General features: G+C 43.9%; 1 protein-coding gene across 2 annotated transcripts in view; it reads left to right on the plus strand.

Moving 5' to 3' along the window:
• NPHP4 (nephrocystin 4) overlaps positions 1 to 12,946 on the plus strand; it is a 353,374-nt gene that overhangs the window by 277,447 nt on the left and 62,981 nt on the right. For both annotated transcript variants that reach the window (XM_073656722.1, XM_073656723.1), the window contains 4 exons: positions 1,143 to 1,351; positions 6,991 to 7,217; positions 10,379 to 10,568; positions 11,673 to 11,756. In XM_073656722.1, the coding sequence (XP_073512823.1) occupies positions 1,143 to 1,351; positions 6,991 to 7,217; positions 10,379 to 10,568; positions 11,673 to 11,756 (710 nt within the window). The remainder of the gene's footprint in view (positions 1 to 1,142; positions 1,352 to 6,990; positions 7,218 to 10,378; positions 10,569 to 11,672; positions 11,757 to 12,946) is intronic.

A 12,946-nucleotide genomic window follows, 5' to 3' on the forward strand; every position in this document is an offset into this window, starting at 1 on the left:
ATGAGAGGTGCCATGCATACCAGGATGGGGATGAGAGGGGCCCATGCATACCAGGATGGGGATGAGAGGGGCCCATGCATACCAGGATGGGGATGAGAGGGGCCCATGCATACCAGGATGGGGATGAGGGGCCCATGCATACCAGGATGTGGGTGAAGGGCCCATACATACCGGGATAGGGATGAGGGATGGGGTACCATACATACCAGGATTGGGGGTGAGGGGTGCCACGCATACCAGGATTGGGGATGAGGGGTGCCACGCATACCAGGATTGGGGAAGAGGGGTGCCATGCTTACCAGGATAGGATGGTGGGGACAGGATGGGGACAGCACAAATGCCAGGAGGGGGCAGCACATACCAGCATGGGAAACCATATACCAATAAAAATGCTCACCACCCGGGCGTAGAACGGCTTCAATAGCTAGTATAGTAATAAGGGCGCCTGACTCAATGATATGTCTGCTGACCGGGCTCCCTGGTTGGCAGCTGGACGTATCAATGGCTGCCGATCGGGAATCTGACTGGCCAGGCAGCCTAGTATTTGACCGTGCTGCCAAGATAACAGGAGCATCAGTGGTGCAGGCTGCAAAGAACATTGCGGGATCTTGGCAAGGGAAATATGTTAAACATTTGGGGTTCGATGCCCTAAAAATTGATCCATGATTTATTAAGAAATAAACCAGCTCAGAAGACTGACCCTAAGTATAGCAACAAGTTACATCGTGAGCTTCCACTTTAAGGCCTTTTTCATTATCTTTCCAATGTAGTGAATATCCCAATCACCAGCGGTTAGTAATCCAGTTCAGCAGCTTGCATCATTACAAGTAAATATGCTTTGTCTGGATGGTAAAGGAGGAAATGTCCAACTTCCCGATCACAGCGCACGGTGTAAATACTCTCTGCAATAACACAATTAACCCTTATTTAAAGGGCCACTATTACAATAGGACAATCAGGCTTAATTGCTCGTACTCCACACACAATATGGCTTATACCTTGTACTGCGGCTATTTCTAAAAAAAAAAAAATCCGCACATTGCAGAAGTCACTACAAGCTCAATTATGTCTAATAGCGCACCATTGTGAGATTTAGCCCTGTAATCACTTTGCTGAAAATCCCTTTCATATTTCATTGACAGGGAAAAATATCTCCCAAGCCCAGAAGTTGGCTGACCTAGACAGTGAGCTGGCAGCAATGCTCTACAGCCGAATGAAAGAGGTAAGCATCGCGTACCAGCAACCAAACAGCGAGACGGATGCCATTCAGAGGCGTAAAATGGAGAGGATGATGGCAGTCAGACAGCTCGAGTCACAAGAGGACACTAAAATGAGGAAATCACTCCTACTGGTAAGTACAAGTTATCAGACAGTCTGTAGATTCTCACAACTCATAGCTTAGACCCTGATGCCAATCTATTATTGGTTCCTTGTCGCCAGTGATGTCATATGGCACCTTGGGTCTATATATGACATCATTTGTATAGACTCAGAATGGACTGAAGAAAATGTGATCCGAGTCCTGAAACATGTGGCAGACGGATGCATAAATCATTAAGGCTCAAAATTGTACCTTATACTGGCCATATTGAGGCTTTTACATTTTAGACCTATATGAGATATACATATTACTCGATCTTCTTAAAGAGGACCTTTTACCAAATTTTTTCATGTTGAACCGGACACACGACATAATAGTGGCTGCAGTAAAACATTTTATTTTTTTTTCCAATTCGCCTCTCTGTTGCAGAGGTATTAGCAGTCAAAGTATTCGGCACCTAAATAGTTAATTTTATTTAAAGTCTAAGTGGGTGTTGCCAGAAAGATTTCACTGGGAGAGTGTAGTGAGGAGAGCAGACTGTTTGTCATTGCACTAAATACCTGTCTAAGTTATTGTAGGGGGGGCGTGTTCTTCTTTCCCCAGTGTGTTGCTGACTGATTATGATTGGCTAGAATTGGAAAGAGGAAGAAGTACACGCCCGAGTGAAATCTCTCTGGTAATGCCCACTTGGACTTAACTGTTTAGTTCCCAAACACTTTGATAGCTAATATGTCTGCCACGGAGAGGCTGAATTAAAAAACAAACAGAAATGTTTTATTCTGCTCTGTAGAAACTATTACATTGTGTGTCCAGCTAACATGAAAAATTTGGTAAAAGGTCCTCTTCACTCTGGACAAAACTGGACTTGGTCAGCATGAATCAGACACCGGCTCCATTATTGCAACCATGCAGTGTTTGGGAGAAAATATTCTTCGAAAAGCCAGTCAGGGACTATACATTCCCGGCGGCTTCTCTCCTCCCCAGTCCCATAGACTGACCGGTTCTCTCCCTATACACATAAGAAGAAACCTGACGGTCGGGGAGCAGGGTGGAGAGACGCCATCGAGGACCTGCCATGGAGTAGCCGCAGCATTTCAGAGTAAAGCATACATAGCTGCAATAAGCCAGTGCCTGATTCATGCGGCCTGTGGTTCGGGCAGAATGAATCAGATGACTGGTTTCTTTTAATCACTACATATATAACTATATTAGTGTCACCGCACAATTATTACACCTTTTTATATTCCATTACATGGCTGGGAAGACACAATCCCTACAGCCATGCAACTGGTTTGTCTCCACAAAAGCCAAAGTATGTTCTTGCATTAGTGCTATTATTTTTTTTTGTATGGTCGAGACTTTGTTCCCTTACAGTTTAGTTGTATCTAGTTTTTCAGGAGATATTTTTATTTTGTCTGTGACAATATAATGAGTTTTATACAGTATATCAAGCAGGAAAGTAAAAAAAATCAGGTTTTCAATTTTTAATAAGAAAACGCTTGTTGTCATGTCAGGATAAACTTTTCCTTCTTGGCTGTCTCCCGGCCCATCTGTCTGTAAAAAGATAGCAGTAATTTACTGTGCATAAAGCAATTTTCCATCTGAATACATTACAAGGCTTTGTGTAAAAATTAAGTTGATCTTTTCTTATGCATTAATCTCAGTAACGTTCATAGCCGCCCTGATACACTAATAGACATTGAGTACTGAGCGCTATCATCAAGCCCTAAAGGGATTGTGCCATGTATGGAGGTTATCTCCTATCCACAGGACCACATAGGGGATAACTTCCCAATCACTTGTCCGTCTGCTAGGACCTCCGCTGAGCCCGAGAATGGGGCTTTGAGAAGGTCGAGCATGCGCACCTCCGCTCTATTCATTCTCTATGGGACTGACGGACAAAGCCGAGTGCTGCGCTCTGCTGTCTCCAGCAGTTCCACACCATAAATGGCAGCAGAAGCGTGCACCCCTCCATTCAGCTGGGGCGCCTGAAGCCTCGTTTTTTAGATCAGTGGAGATAACCGGGTATTAGACCTGCAGAGATTAGGAATTTATACTCTATTCGAATGGTAGGGTACATCTTCCAAACTTGGCACAAACCCTGAAATTTACACACAGTGTACAATATCTGCCATCCATCATTAGCATGGGCATTGTACAATCTATCCAGGGAGCAAGAGACCCTAACAACCATATTGTCACATCCCTGTTGGGGAATGCTGCACTAAAAAGGTTCTCCAAGACATGGGAAAGAGCAGCTACAATAAGTTTGTTTGTTTCTTTCTTTCTTTTTTCTTTCTTTCTCCCTTTCTTTCACCCTTTCTCTCTTTTAATTTTTTTCTCTCTTTTTTTCTTTCTCGATTTTTTTATTTTTCTTTTTTCCTTCTTCCTTTCTCCTTCTCTTTTTTCTTTCTTTCTTTTTTTCTTTTTCTGTTTTCTTTCTTTTTTTCTTTTTCACTTTTTTTCTTTCTCATTTTTCTTTCATTCCCATTTTCTCTTTTTTTTTCTTTCTTTCTTTTTGTCCCTTTCTCTCTCTTCTATTTTTCTCTCTTTTTTTTCTCTTTCTCTCTCTTTTTTTCTTTCTCTCTCTGACCTGACATTTACATGCATTACACAGAAAGCTGATGTATTCCTTGCAATTCTTCATGCCTCCTGTGGTGGTGCTGTTACAAAATTGAACACTTCCAGCCAAGATTTCTGACGGATCTCCCCTGATCGCTTGGGCTAGACAGTGCTACATACTGTGATCAGTTATTTGTGGGTTTCCTTTCAAACAAAATGGCTTTTTACAACATGGACAGCATCTGTCACAATCACTTTAATGAAGTTATCAAAAACTACATCCCAGCATATCTTAGAGTGCATTGCATTTGCAGTGTCTGTTTGGCATTCCTACTAAGAAATCTCCTGGGGCAAACATCAAGGCATCAATAGTGATTGACCCAAATCTAAAAGACCCACATCTCTTTTTTTGCCTCTTGGGTATAATCTGCCAGTAAATAAAATTATGTACAGTTACATATATTATTATTATTATTTTTTCATACAGTGGGTACAGAAAGTATTCAGAGCCCTTTAAACTTTTCACTCTTTGTTTCATTGCAGCCATTTGGTAAATTCTAAAAAGTTCATTTTTTTTCTCATTAAAGTACACTCTGCACCCCATCTTGACTGAAAAAAACAGAAATGTAGAAATTTTTGCAAATGTATTAAAAAAGAAAAACTGAATATCACATGGTCATAAGTATTCAGACCCGTTGCTCAGACACTCATATTTAAGTCACATGCTGTCCATTTCCTTATGATCCTCCTTGAGATGGTTCTACTCCTTCATTGGAGTCCAGCTGTGTTTAATTAAACTGATAGGACTTGATTTGGAAAGGCACACACCTGTCTATATAAGACCTCACAGCTCACAGTGCATGTCAGACCAAATGAGAATCATGAGCTCAAAGGAACTGCCCAAGGAGCTCAGTGACAGAATTGTGGCAAGGCACAGATCTGGCCAAGGTTACAAAAGAATTTCTGCAATACTCAAGGTTCCTAAGAGCACAGTGGCCTCCATAATCCTTAAATGGAAGAAGTTTGGGACCACCAGAAGTCTTCCTAGACCTGGCCGTCCAGCCAAACTGAGCAATCGTGGGTGAAGAGCCTTGGTGAGAGAGGTAAAGAAGAACCCCAAGATCACTGTGGCTGAGCTCCAGAGATGCAGTAGGGAGATGGGAGAAAGTTCCACAAAGTCAATCATGACTGCAGACCTCCACCAGTTGGGCCTTTATGGCAGAGTGGCCCGACGGAAACCTCTACTCAGTGCAAGACATATGAAAACCCCCATAGAGTTTGCTCAAAAACACATGAAGGACTCTCAGACTATGGGAAATAATATTCTCTGGTCTGATGAGACGAAGATAGAACTTTTTGGTGATAATTCTAAGCGGTATGTGTGGAGAAAACCAGGCACTGCTTATCACCTGCCCAATACAATCCCAACAGAGAAACATGGTGGTGGCAGCATCATGCTATGGGGGTGTTTTTCAGCTGCAAGGACAGGACGACTGGTTGCAATTGAAGGAAACATGAATGCGGTCAAATGCAGAGATATCCTGGATGAAAACCTCTTCCAGAGTGCTCTGGACCTCAAACCTGGCCGAAGGTTCACCTTCCAACAAGACAATGACCCTAAGCACACAGCTAAAATAACAAAGGAGTGGCTTCAGAACAACTCTGTGACCATTCTTGACTGGCCCAGCCAGAGCCCTGACCTAAAGCCAATTGAGCATCTCTGGAGACACCTGAAAATGGCTGTCCACCAACGTTCACCATCCAACCTGACGGAACTGGAGAGGATCTGCAAGGAAGAATGGCAGAGGATCCCCAAATCCAGGTGTGAAAAACTTGTTGCATCATTCCCAAGAAGACTCGTGGCTGTACTAGCTCAAATGGTGCTTCTACTCAATACTGAGCAAAGGGTCTGAATACTTATGACCATGTGATATTTTAGTTTTTCTTTTTTAATAAATTTGCAAAAATTTCTACATTTCTGTTTTTTTTCAGTCAAGATGGGGTGCAGAGTGTACTTTAATGAGAAAAAATTAACTTTTTTGAATTTACCAAATGGCTACAATGAAACAAAGAGTGAAAAAATTTAAAGGGGTCTGAATACTTTCCGTACCCACTGTATTGAGCCTATAAGTGGTGTATATCAGGAAATTCATTGTGGATACTCCCTTAGTTGTACCTTTTTTTTAATTGTTATATATTTTAAGCTACTTAAAGGGATTGGCCGGTGAAGTTGTCACCTATCACTAAGACAGGTGGTAACTTATAGATTGGCGGGGGTCCGACTGCTGCAGAATATGGAACTTTTGTCCCTGTTAGAATTGGGCTGCGGTGCGCATGCTTGACCGCCGCTCCATCCATTTCCCAATGAGCTGCCGAGTGCTGCGTTTTTTTCATAGAGAATGAATGGGGCTGCAGTGCGCATGCTCAACCGCCATTCCATTCTTTTCCCTGATGAGCTGCCAAGTGCTGCGTTTTTTCCATAGAAAATGAATGAAGCTGCAGTGCACATGCTCGACCGCCGCTCCATCCATTTCCCAATGAGCTGCCAAGTGCTGCATTTTCTTCCATAGAGAATGAATGGAACTGCAGTGCGTATGCTCATCCGCAGCTCCATTAATTTCCCCGATGAGCTGCTTTTTTTCTGTAGAGAATGAATGGAGCTGCAGTCATGTTTCACATCCATTTCATAACAGGGATAAAGGTGATAAAAATTCCCCAGAGGTCGGACCCTCACCAATCAGTAAGTTATCATCTATGATAAGTGGATAATTTATAGGTAGGGGGTAATTTATTTTCACCAGACATCCCTCTTTAACATTCAAAATGACCCACTGAGTTTGTCACCCAACTTTCCTGGCACCAAATTGGTATACAACAAGCTGGAGGAATCTTGTCTAACAGCGAGGCCATGCCGATAAGCCGGCCGACAACCCCAGTGAGAACTGTAGTGGTAGAGGAGTTGTCACCCAACGTTCTCAGTGTCAGATCAGATGTATGTGATAAAAGATGGCTTCTGTTTCGGGATGTACAGTGGCTCTTTTTGATGTATGAGACATTATGTTGAGCTATTTTTCTGTGTTTTTCTCACTTATTTTTTTTGTTTCTAGTCTCATCATGAGCAGCGCACTCAGCACACTAGAGATTTGCAGCTCATTGAAGCGTACCGGGAACGCACCAAAGCCGAGTGTATCTCCAGTATGCTGAATCAGGCTATTACCTCAAATTACACCGTGTATGCTACACTGGGCACCGCAGAATTCTTTGAATTTCAACTTAAAAATCCTTATAACATCCAGTACACCATATCTATTGAGATTGATCATTCAGACCTCAGGTATAAACTAATGTATGTGATCCGTATTCTGTTATCATGATCCGAAAATATGTCCTAAACTGTCTGCGCAGCTAAAAACCAATCTTACGCGGAAAGCTCTGGGACACGAGGTGGGACGCGGTGGAGTAGGTGCCAACGAGGGGACAGAAGCTAGGTCTACACTACGGGGGGTTAAGGAAAAGATCTAATTAGTAGGAGACAAAGAATAGGAGGGAGAAAAAAAGGAACATTTCAGGACCTTAAAACCTTACTTGGTTAAAAAAAAAATTTAATAAATCCCAGATCTCAGGGCGCTGATGAGTTTCCATGGAAGCCCAGGAACTAATGAAGGCAGCCGGGGGCCTAATAGGACGCGCGTCAGCGTTACACTGACAGGCGTAATACACTGCAATACCGAATTATTGAAGCGTGTTATATCACCGTTCGAGCCATTGCTCGGTCAAGTCCCCTAATGGGACAGAAAAAATAAGTAAAGTTAAAATGTTTTAAAATATTTGTAAAAAAAAATAAATAATAATTTTCTTATGAAAGAATGCTTTATTAGGACCTGAAAAAAATAAAAAATGCACTGAAATCATAATAACTGAATTGTAAAATTAGCACCTTTTTTATTTCTCACGGTAAAGTTGATGAATAAAAAACATTATTTGTACCCCAAAATAGTGGCATTAAAAAATACAAGCCCTCCTGCAAAAAAATGACTAAGGCATTTAGAAAGGTTCTTTTACCCATGTACTGATGCAAAAGCGAAAAACAGCTGTGTTGCTTCAACACTCCAAATGGCAGGTTTCTGAATGGTGTGCAATAAGCGCTCTCTAGTGGTGGCTGCAGGTGGCAATAATTTTTTTAAATGTAACTTTCTAGCTTTATTTAAAGGGATTGTCCAGGACTCTTACTTTTTTTTACTTTGGGCCTGAAAACTAACAAGGCGGGTAGTTGCTAACAGAGGCAACCACCTGCCTGTTCTATGCAGCGCTGACTCAGAGCGATCACACACTGCTCCTGCCAACAGAGCAGCTCGTTTTCTTCCATTCTGCTTTATCAATGGGGTGTAAAGGCCTCGTCACACTAAGCGATATCGCTAGCGAGATCGCTGCTGTGTCACGGTTTTGGTGACTCACCAGCGACCTCACCAGCGATGTCGCTATGTGTGACACTTTGCAACGATCAGGCCCCTGCTGTGAGGTCGCTGATCGTTGCAAAGTGTCCTGGACCATTTTTTGGTCGTTGGCCTCCCGCTGGCCAGCACACATCGCTGTGTGTGACCAGCGGGACCAACGATCTGGCTGGTAACCATGGTAAATATCGGGTTACTAGGGGCACGCGCGCACTTAGTAACCCGCTGTTTACCATAGATACCACTCTGCTACGGTGAGCGGAGGCTCCAGCGCACCGTAGCAGAGTGGTATCCATGGTAAACAGCGGGTTACTAGGGGCACACGCGCACTTAGTAACCCGATATTTACCATAGTTACCAGCCTGCTCCTGCTTAAGCAGCAGGCTGGTAACGAGAGCAGGACATCGTGGAACGATTCTTTCCACGATATCGCTGCTCCCCTGATCGCTGGTGAGCCTGCCTGTTTGACAGCTCACCAGCGATGTATTAGCGATGCAGCAACGATCCCTGACAGGTCGTATCGTTGTCGGTATCGCTGCTGCATCGCTTAGTGTGACGGGGCCTTAACTACCGACATCATGCTGATTAACAATGGGACCCCCACAGTTAGGTGTCAGGATTTCTGTTGCCCTTCCACAGTTTGACCACTAGAGGCCGCTATTGTTCACTTTAATAATTGTTCTGGCGTTTCACTCCTTACCACTAGAGGCTGCTGTTGTGTTCTACAATTGCCCTTTACCAAGATGGCGGATTCTGAATCTATAGAATCCATCTTGTTTCCTGTTTGGGCCTACTTAAAGCACATGGACCTCTCACTCATTGCTTGAGTATTGTGTCTAGCTATTAGCCTATTTTCAGTTTTCAGCTCCTAAACATTCTTATTTAGACTGTTCTAATTCATGTACCGATTGTTTCCTACAACTCCTTGCTAACTCCAAGAACTTCTACTATCGCTTGCTGTTCCTGCTTGTTCTCATTCGGTCACTGGTTTCCAGCAGTACTACGCCAGTATCTTAACATTAGGAAGCAGGAAGCCGGCTGTCAATCAGCATGACACCGGCAGTCACACCTCATCAACAGAGGAAAGCAGAAGAGAAGCAGCTGCTTTGTCGCTGTGACGTTAGCGAAAGCTGCTGAATAGCCGGCAGGAATAGTCTGTGACCTCTCTCTGTGCCGGCAGAGATCGGCGCGGGGTGCAATAGGCAGGTAGGTAGCAACATCCTGCCTGTTAGTTCTTAGGCCCACAGTAAAAAAAAAAAAATTATATAGTCCTGTATAACGCTGTTTTTAAAACAAGCCACAGCTGATAACAGAAGATTGTGGGGGTGCAGGGTGTTGGCCCCCACCATGATGATGATGACGGTAACCTATCCTAACAATAGGTCATGAATATCACTGATGTGGAAAATCCCTTTAAGACATCAAATGGTACAATATTTTGTGCTTAGATTACGCAAAACATAATGGTGCTGAAAAGTGAACTTTCACTATAATGAGAGCCACCAGAAGACATCTTTAAAAAGATCATTTGGTGCATCTCAAAAATATGGAAACTGATCTTTTATGCAAAAATGTGATGATTTGAAGTTACAGGCCCCAAACCTGAGACTGCACTACTGAGAGAAGTCCTCCTCTGGCTCCACATTGTCGTGAAGACCTGTTAGGGATGGATATCGATATCTGCCGTAGACATAATTGCCAATCCTTTCCAGGAGGCTCCGGGAATAAGGGGAAGAGTTGGCAAATTTCCGGGGCCCTGTAGAACCTACCTGTAACCTCCGGAGGGTCTCCTTATTCAGGAAACTGTCAAGAATGGGGCACGTCTTCAGAAAATAGGCAACATTTGCCAACTTTGTGCACCATAATGGGAAGCTCAGATCCTTAGTGGTAAAAATTGGCAAGTATAACCTGAAGCTAATGTTGATTAGGGTCCCCCCCCTATAGGCGCCATGTCACCACAACATTGGGGAGAAAGAACCCGAATCTCAGATGGATCACAAGGTCTGAAGACTATAAAGCTCAAGGTTTCTCTATACCCTTCCAGGGTAATCGTGGACACACAGGAATGGAGACATTTTAAAGAGCTGACAAACACTACAACGCCCATAGAGGAAAACATGTTTCATCTTCAGCAGCAGAGCGACACCCCCCAGCTGTACCTCCGACCGAAGGAGACGGTTTATATTCCGTTCAGGTACCAGACTGTCTGCATGGATCCTACGTCCTTGCTGCCGGTGAGTCTAGGAATGATACTTGATGTTTAACACCATAGATTATATGGTACACGACCTATTGTATTATAGGACATACACTGAAAGGGGCTATGCCCTTTCAGAAAATTGTGGTCCCTGGACGCAGCTTGTTGTAAAAAAAGCAAACAAACTCGCTATACTTACTCTCCCCGGGTCCATTGCTGTATCTCTGCTGCTGTTCCTGGTGTCCAATATGGGCCACGACACTGACATCACGTCGACAGCATGACAGCTAATCAGTGAGCTCAGCGTCAGTGTAGACAGAAAACCCTGCTTGACTGACGCATCTGGGCCGCAGTCAGTACCTGACACTTGGAGCTGCAAAGCGCTCCACCTGGGGAGTAAAGCATGTTTTGCTCTTTTTTAGAACAAATTGCTCTCGGGTTTGAGGACCCTTTTAATACTGGGTCCACTTTTTGCCCATCCCCATACGTATTAATGACCAGCTCTGGTGAGATTTGGCCTATATGGTCTTGCCTGAACACATAACCAACCCTCCTCAAAGCTTATGAGATCTGATCCGTTATGTCTTAAAGGGAACCTTTCGGCAAGTTTTTAGATATGAAAGTCTTGATGTTGCTGTGTAGACCCAGTAAAAATGATAACTTTCTTGTAGAAATTCAAATCAGGCTGGAAGTGCACTGTGGGAGTGTCAGTGCACTCAAACCTCTATTCACAAGTGCACTGACCCACCCCCAGTGCACTTCCAACCTGATTTGTATATGGCTTCTATGGTAGATTTCTTATGACTGCCTCATAAGGTAATATTTTTTTCTTGGGGTACAAGTGCCCGTACAGCCTACATTCATATGTAAGAACGTGCTGATGGGTTCTCTTTGAATGAATGAATGAGTCTGGTAGGTTCCCATCCAGCTTCTTATACCTCCCAGGATTCTGTTGCCTGCAATATATGTGGAGTAACTGCCCCATGTAGGAGAATAACAGACCGTATATATTATACTGTGGTGGTATAATGTCAGGCATTAACAATCAGCCGTACATTGGTAACTACCAGCTACTCTCTGTAATATCTACACATTTTCTGGGCCATACGTGATATACACTACATTTATTTTGCGGCTGCAGAGTCCTGATCCCGTACTTTTAGCAAAGGACCCCGACAGATCATCCCAATTCAAGCCGAATACCATGTCTACTAAACGGATTAAGGTGAGATGCTGGATGTAGTATTTGTGCTTCAAACCCGTTACTTGTTTTCTGTCCCTATCCTTTTAAAGTGTTTTTCCTTGATGTATTACTAGGATATGTTCTCATTTTATGATTAGTGGATTTCCTTTGATCCTGAGCATAAAGGGGATGCAGAGTTGGTGTGGCACTAAGACGCCCTTCTTAGTTTTCCCACCAACTGGTGGGAATAAAGCCGGCCTCGTATTCTTGAATAGGGTTCAGGTCCCTTGTTAGTAGGTGGCCAGGGTACCGCTGTACTGGGGAAACAGTGATAAGGTGCGCTGTACCACCGCTGTCACCCACTGTGTAGGAAAGACTAAGTGCAACACAAAGGGAAGAGGGGAAGGGAGCCCAGACTCTAGGGAAAGGGGGGAGTGGAGACCTCCTAGGCTGATCTGATATCACCCTGTCTCCCATACTGTCCCTATATTTGTTCTTCACCAATCGCCGCACCGGAACCTACCCCTGTATTTCCCTAGTGCTTGGGCCTAGATGGGGAAGGGGGGATGAGCAATAGTCGATCCCCACTAACAGCTAAAGACCACAAAGGAGACAAGAACTAGGAAAAGTAGCTTAGCTTGAGCCAACTTCAAAGAGATAACTCCCAAGTCCTCCTAGCACCAGAGAAGTAGAAAGCAGTCTGAAATAGCTCCAAGCGTTCACAAGGAAACGTGAATATCACCGGCACCTTCCTGCTGCAAAGTGAAACTGTTTAAACACCCAGGCCAAGGTGTCAATTGGAGCAGGGAGGAGTTAGCCGCTGGTCCTAGAGTGAAACCGCTAAGAAGGTGTCTGTAATGCCAAACAAAGAGATCTTCTGCAACCAACTGCAGGGTGACTGTCACTTCTGACACACCCGTGACAACCACTGTGGGCCTTTGATTTCTACCCATCATTACTACCCATCATTTTATCAGATGGGAAGAACTCTAACAGTAAAACTGTGTAACAAACAGTATGGCCACTGTATCTGTTCCTAAATGTGTTGTCAACCTGCTTTCCTATACTTTTGAATGGCCAACCTGCTAAAGATGGCCATAAACTATAGATAACTGTCGACCGACCACCATTCCTTCCCACCCCCCTTACCATTCCACTTTCAGCTTGGCTGCACTTGCATTTGCTCTCAATTGGGAGTACAGATCAGGGTGAGGAGTACGGATCGCAGGCAA

Source organism: Phyllobates terribilis, unplaced genomic scaffold (assembly GCF_046119375.1).
Source record: "Phyllobates terribilis strain yellow unplaced genomic scaffold, ASM4611937v1 Scaffold_12__6_contigs__length_324123572, whole genome shotgun sequence".
Taxonomy (NCBI): Eukaryota; Metazoa; Chordata; class Amphibia; order Anura; family Dendrobatidae; genus Phyllobates; species Phyllobates terribilis.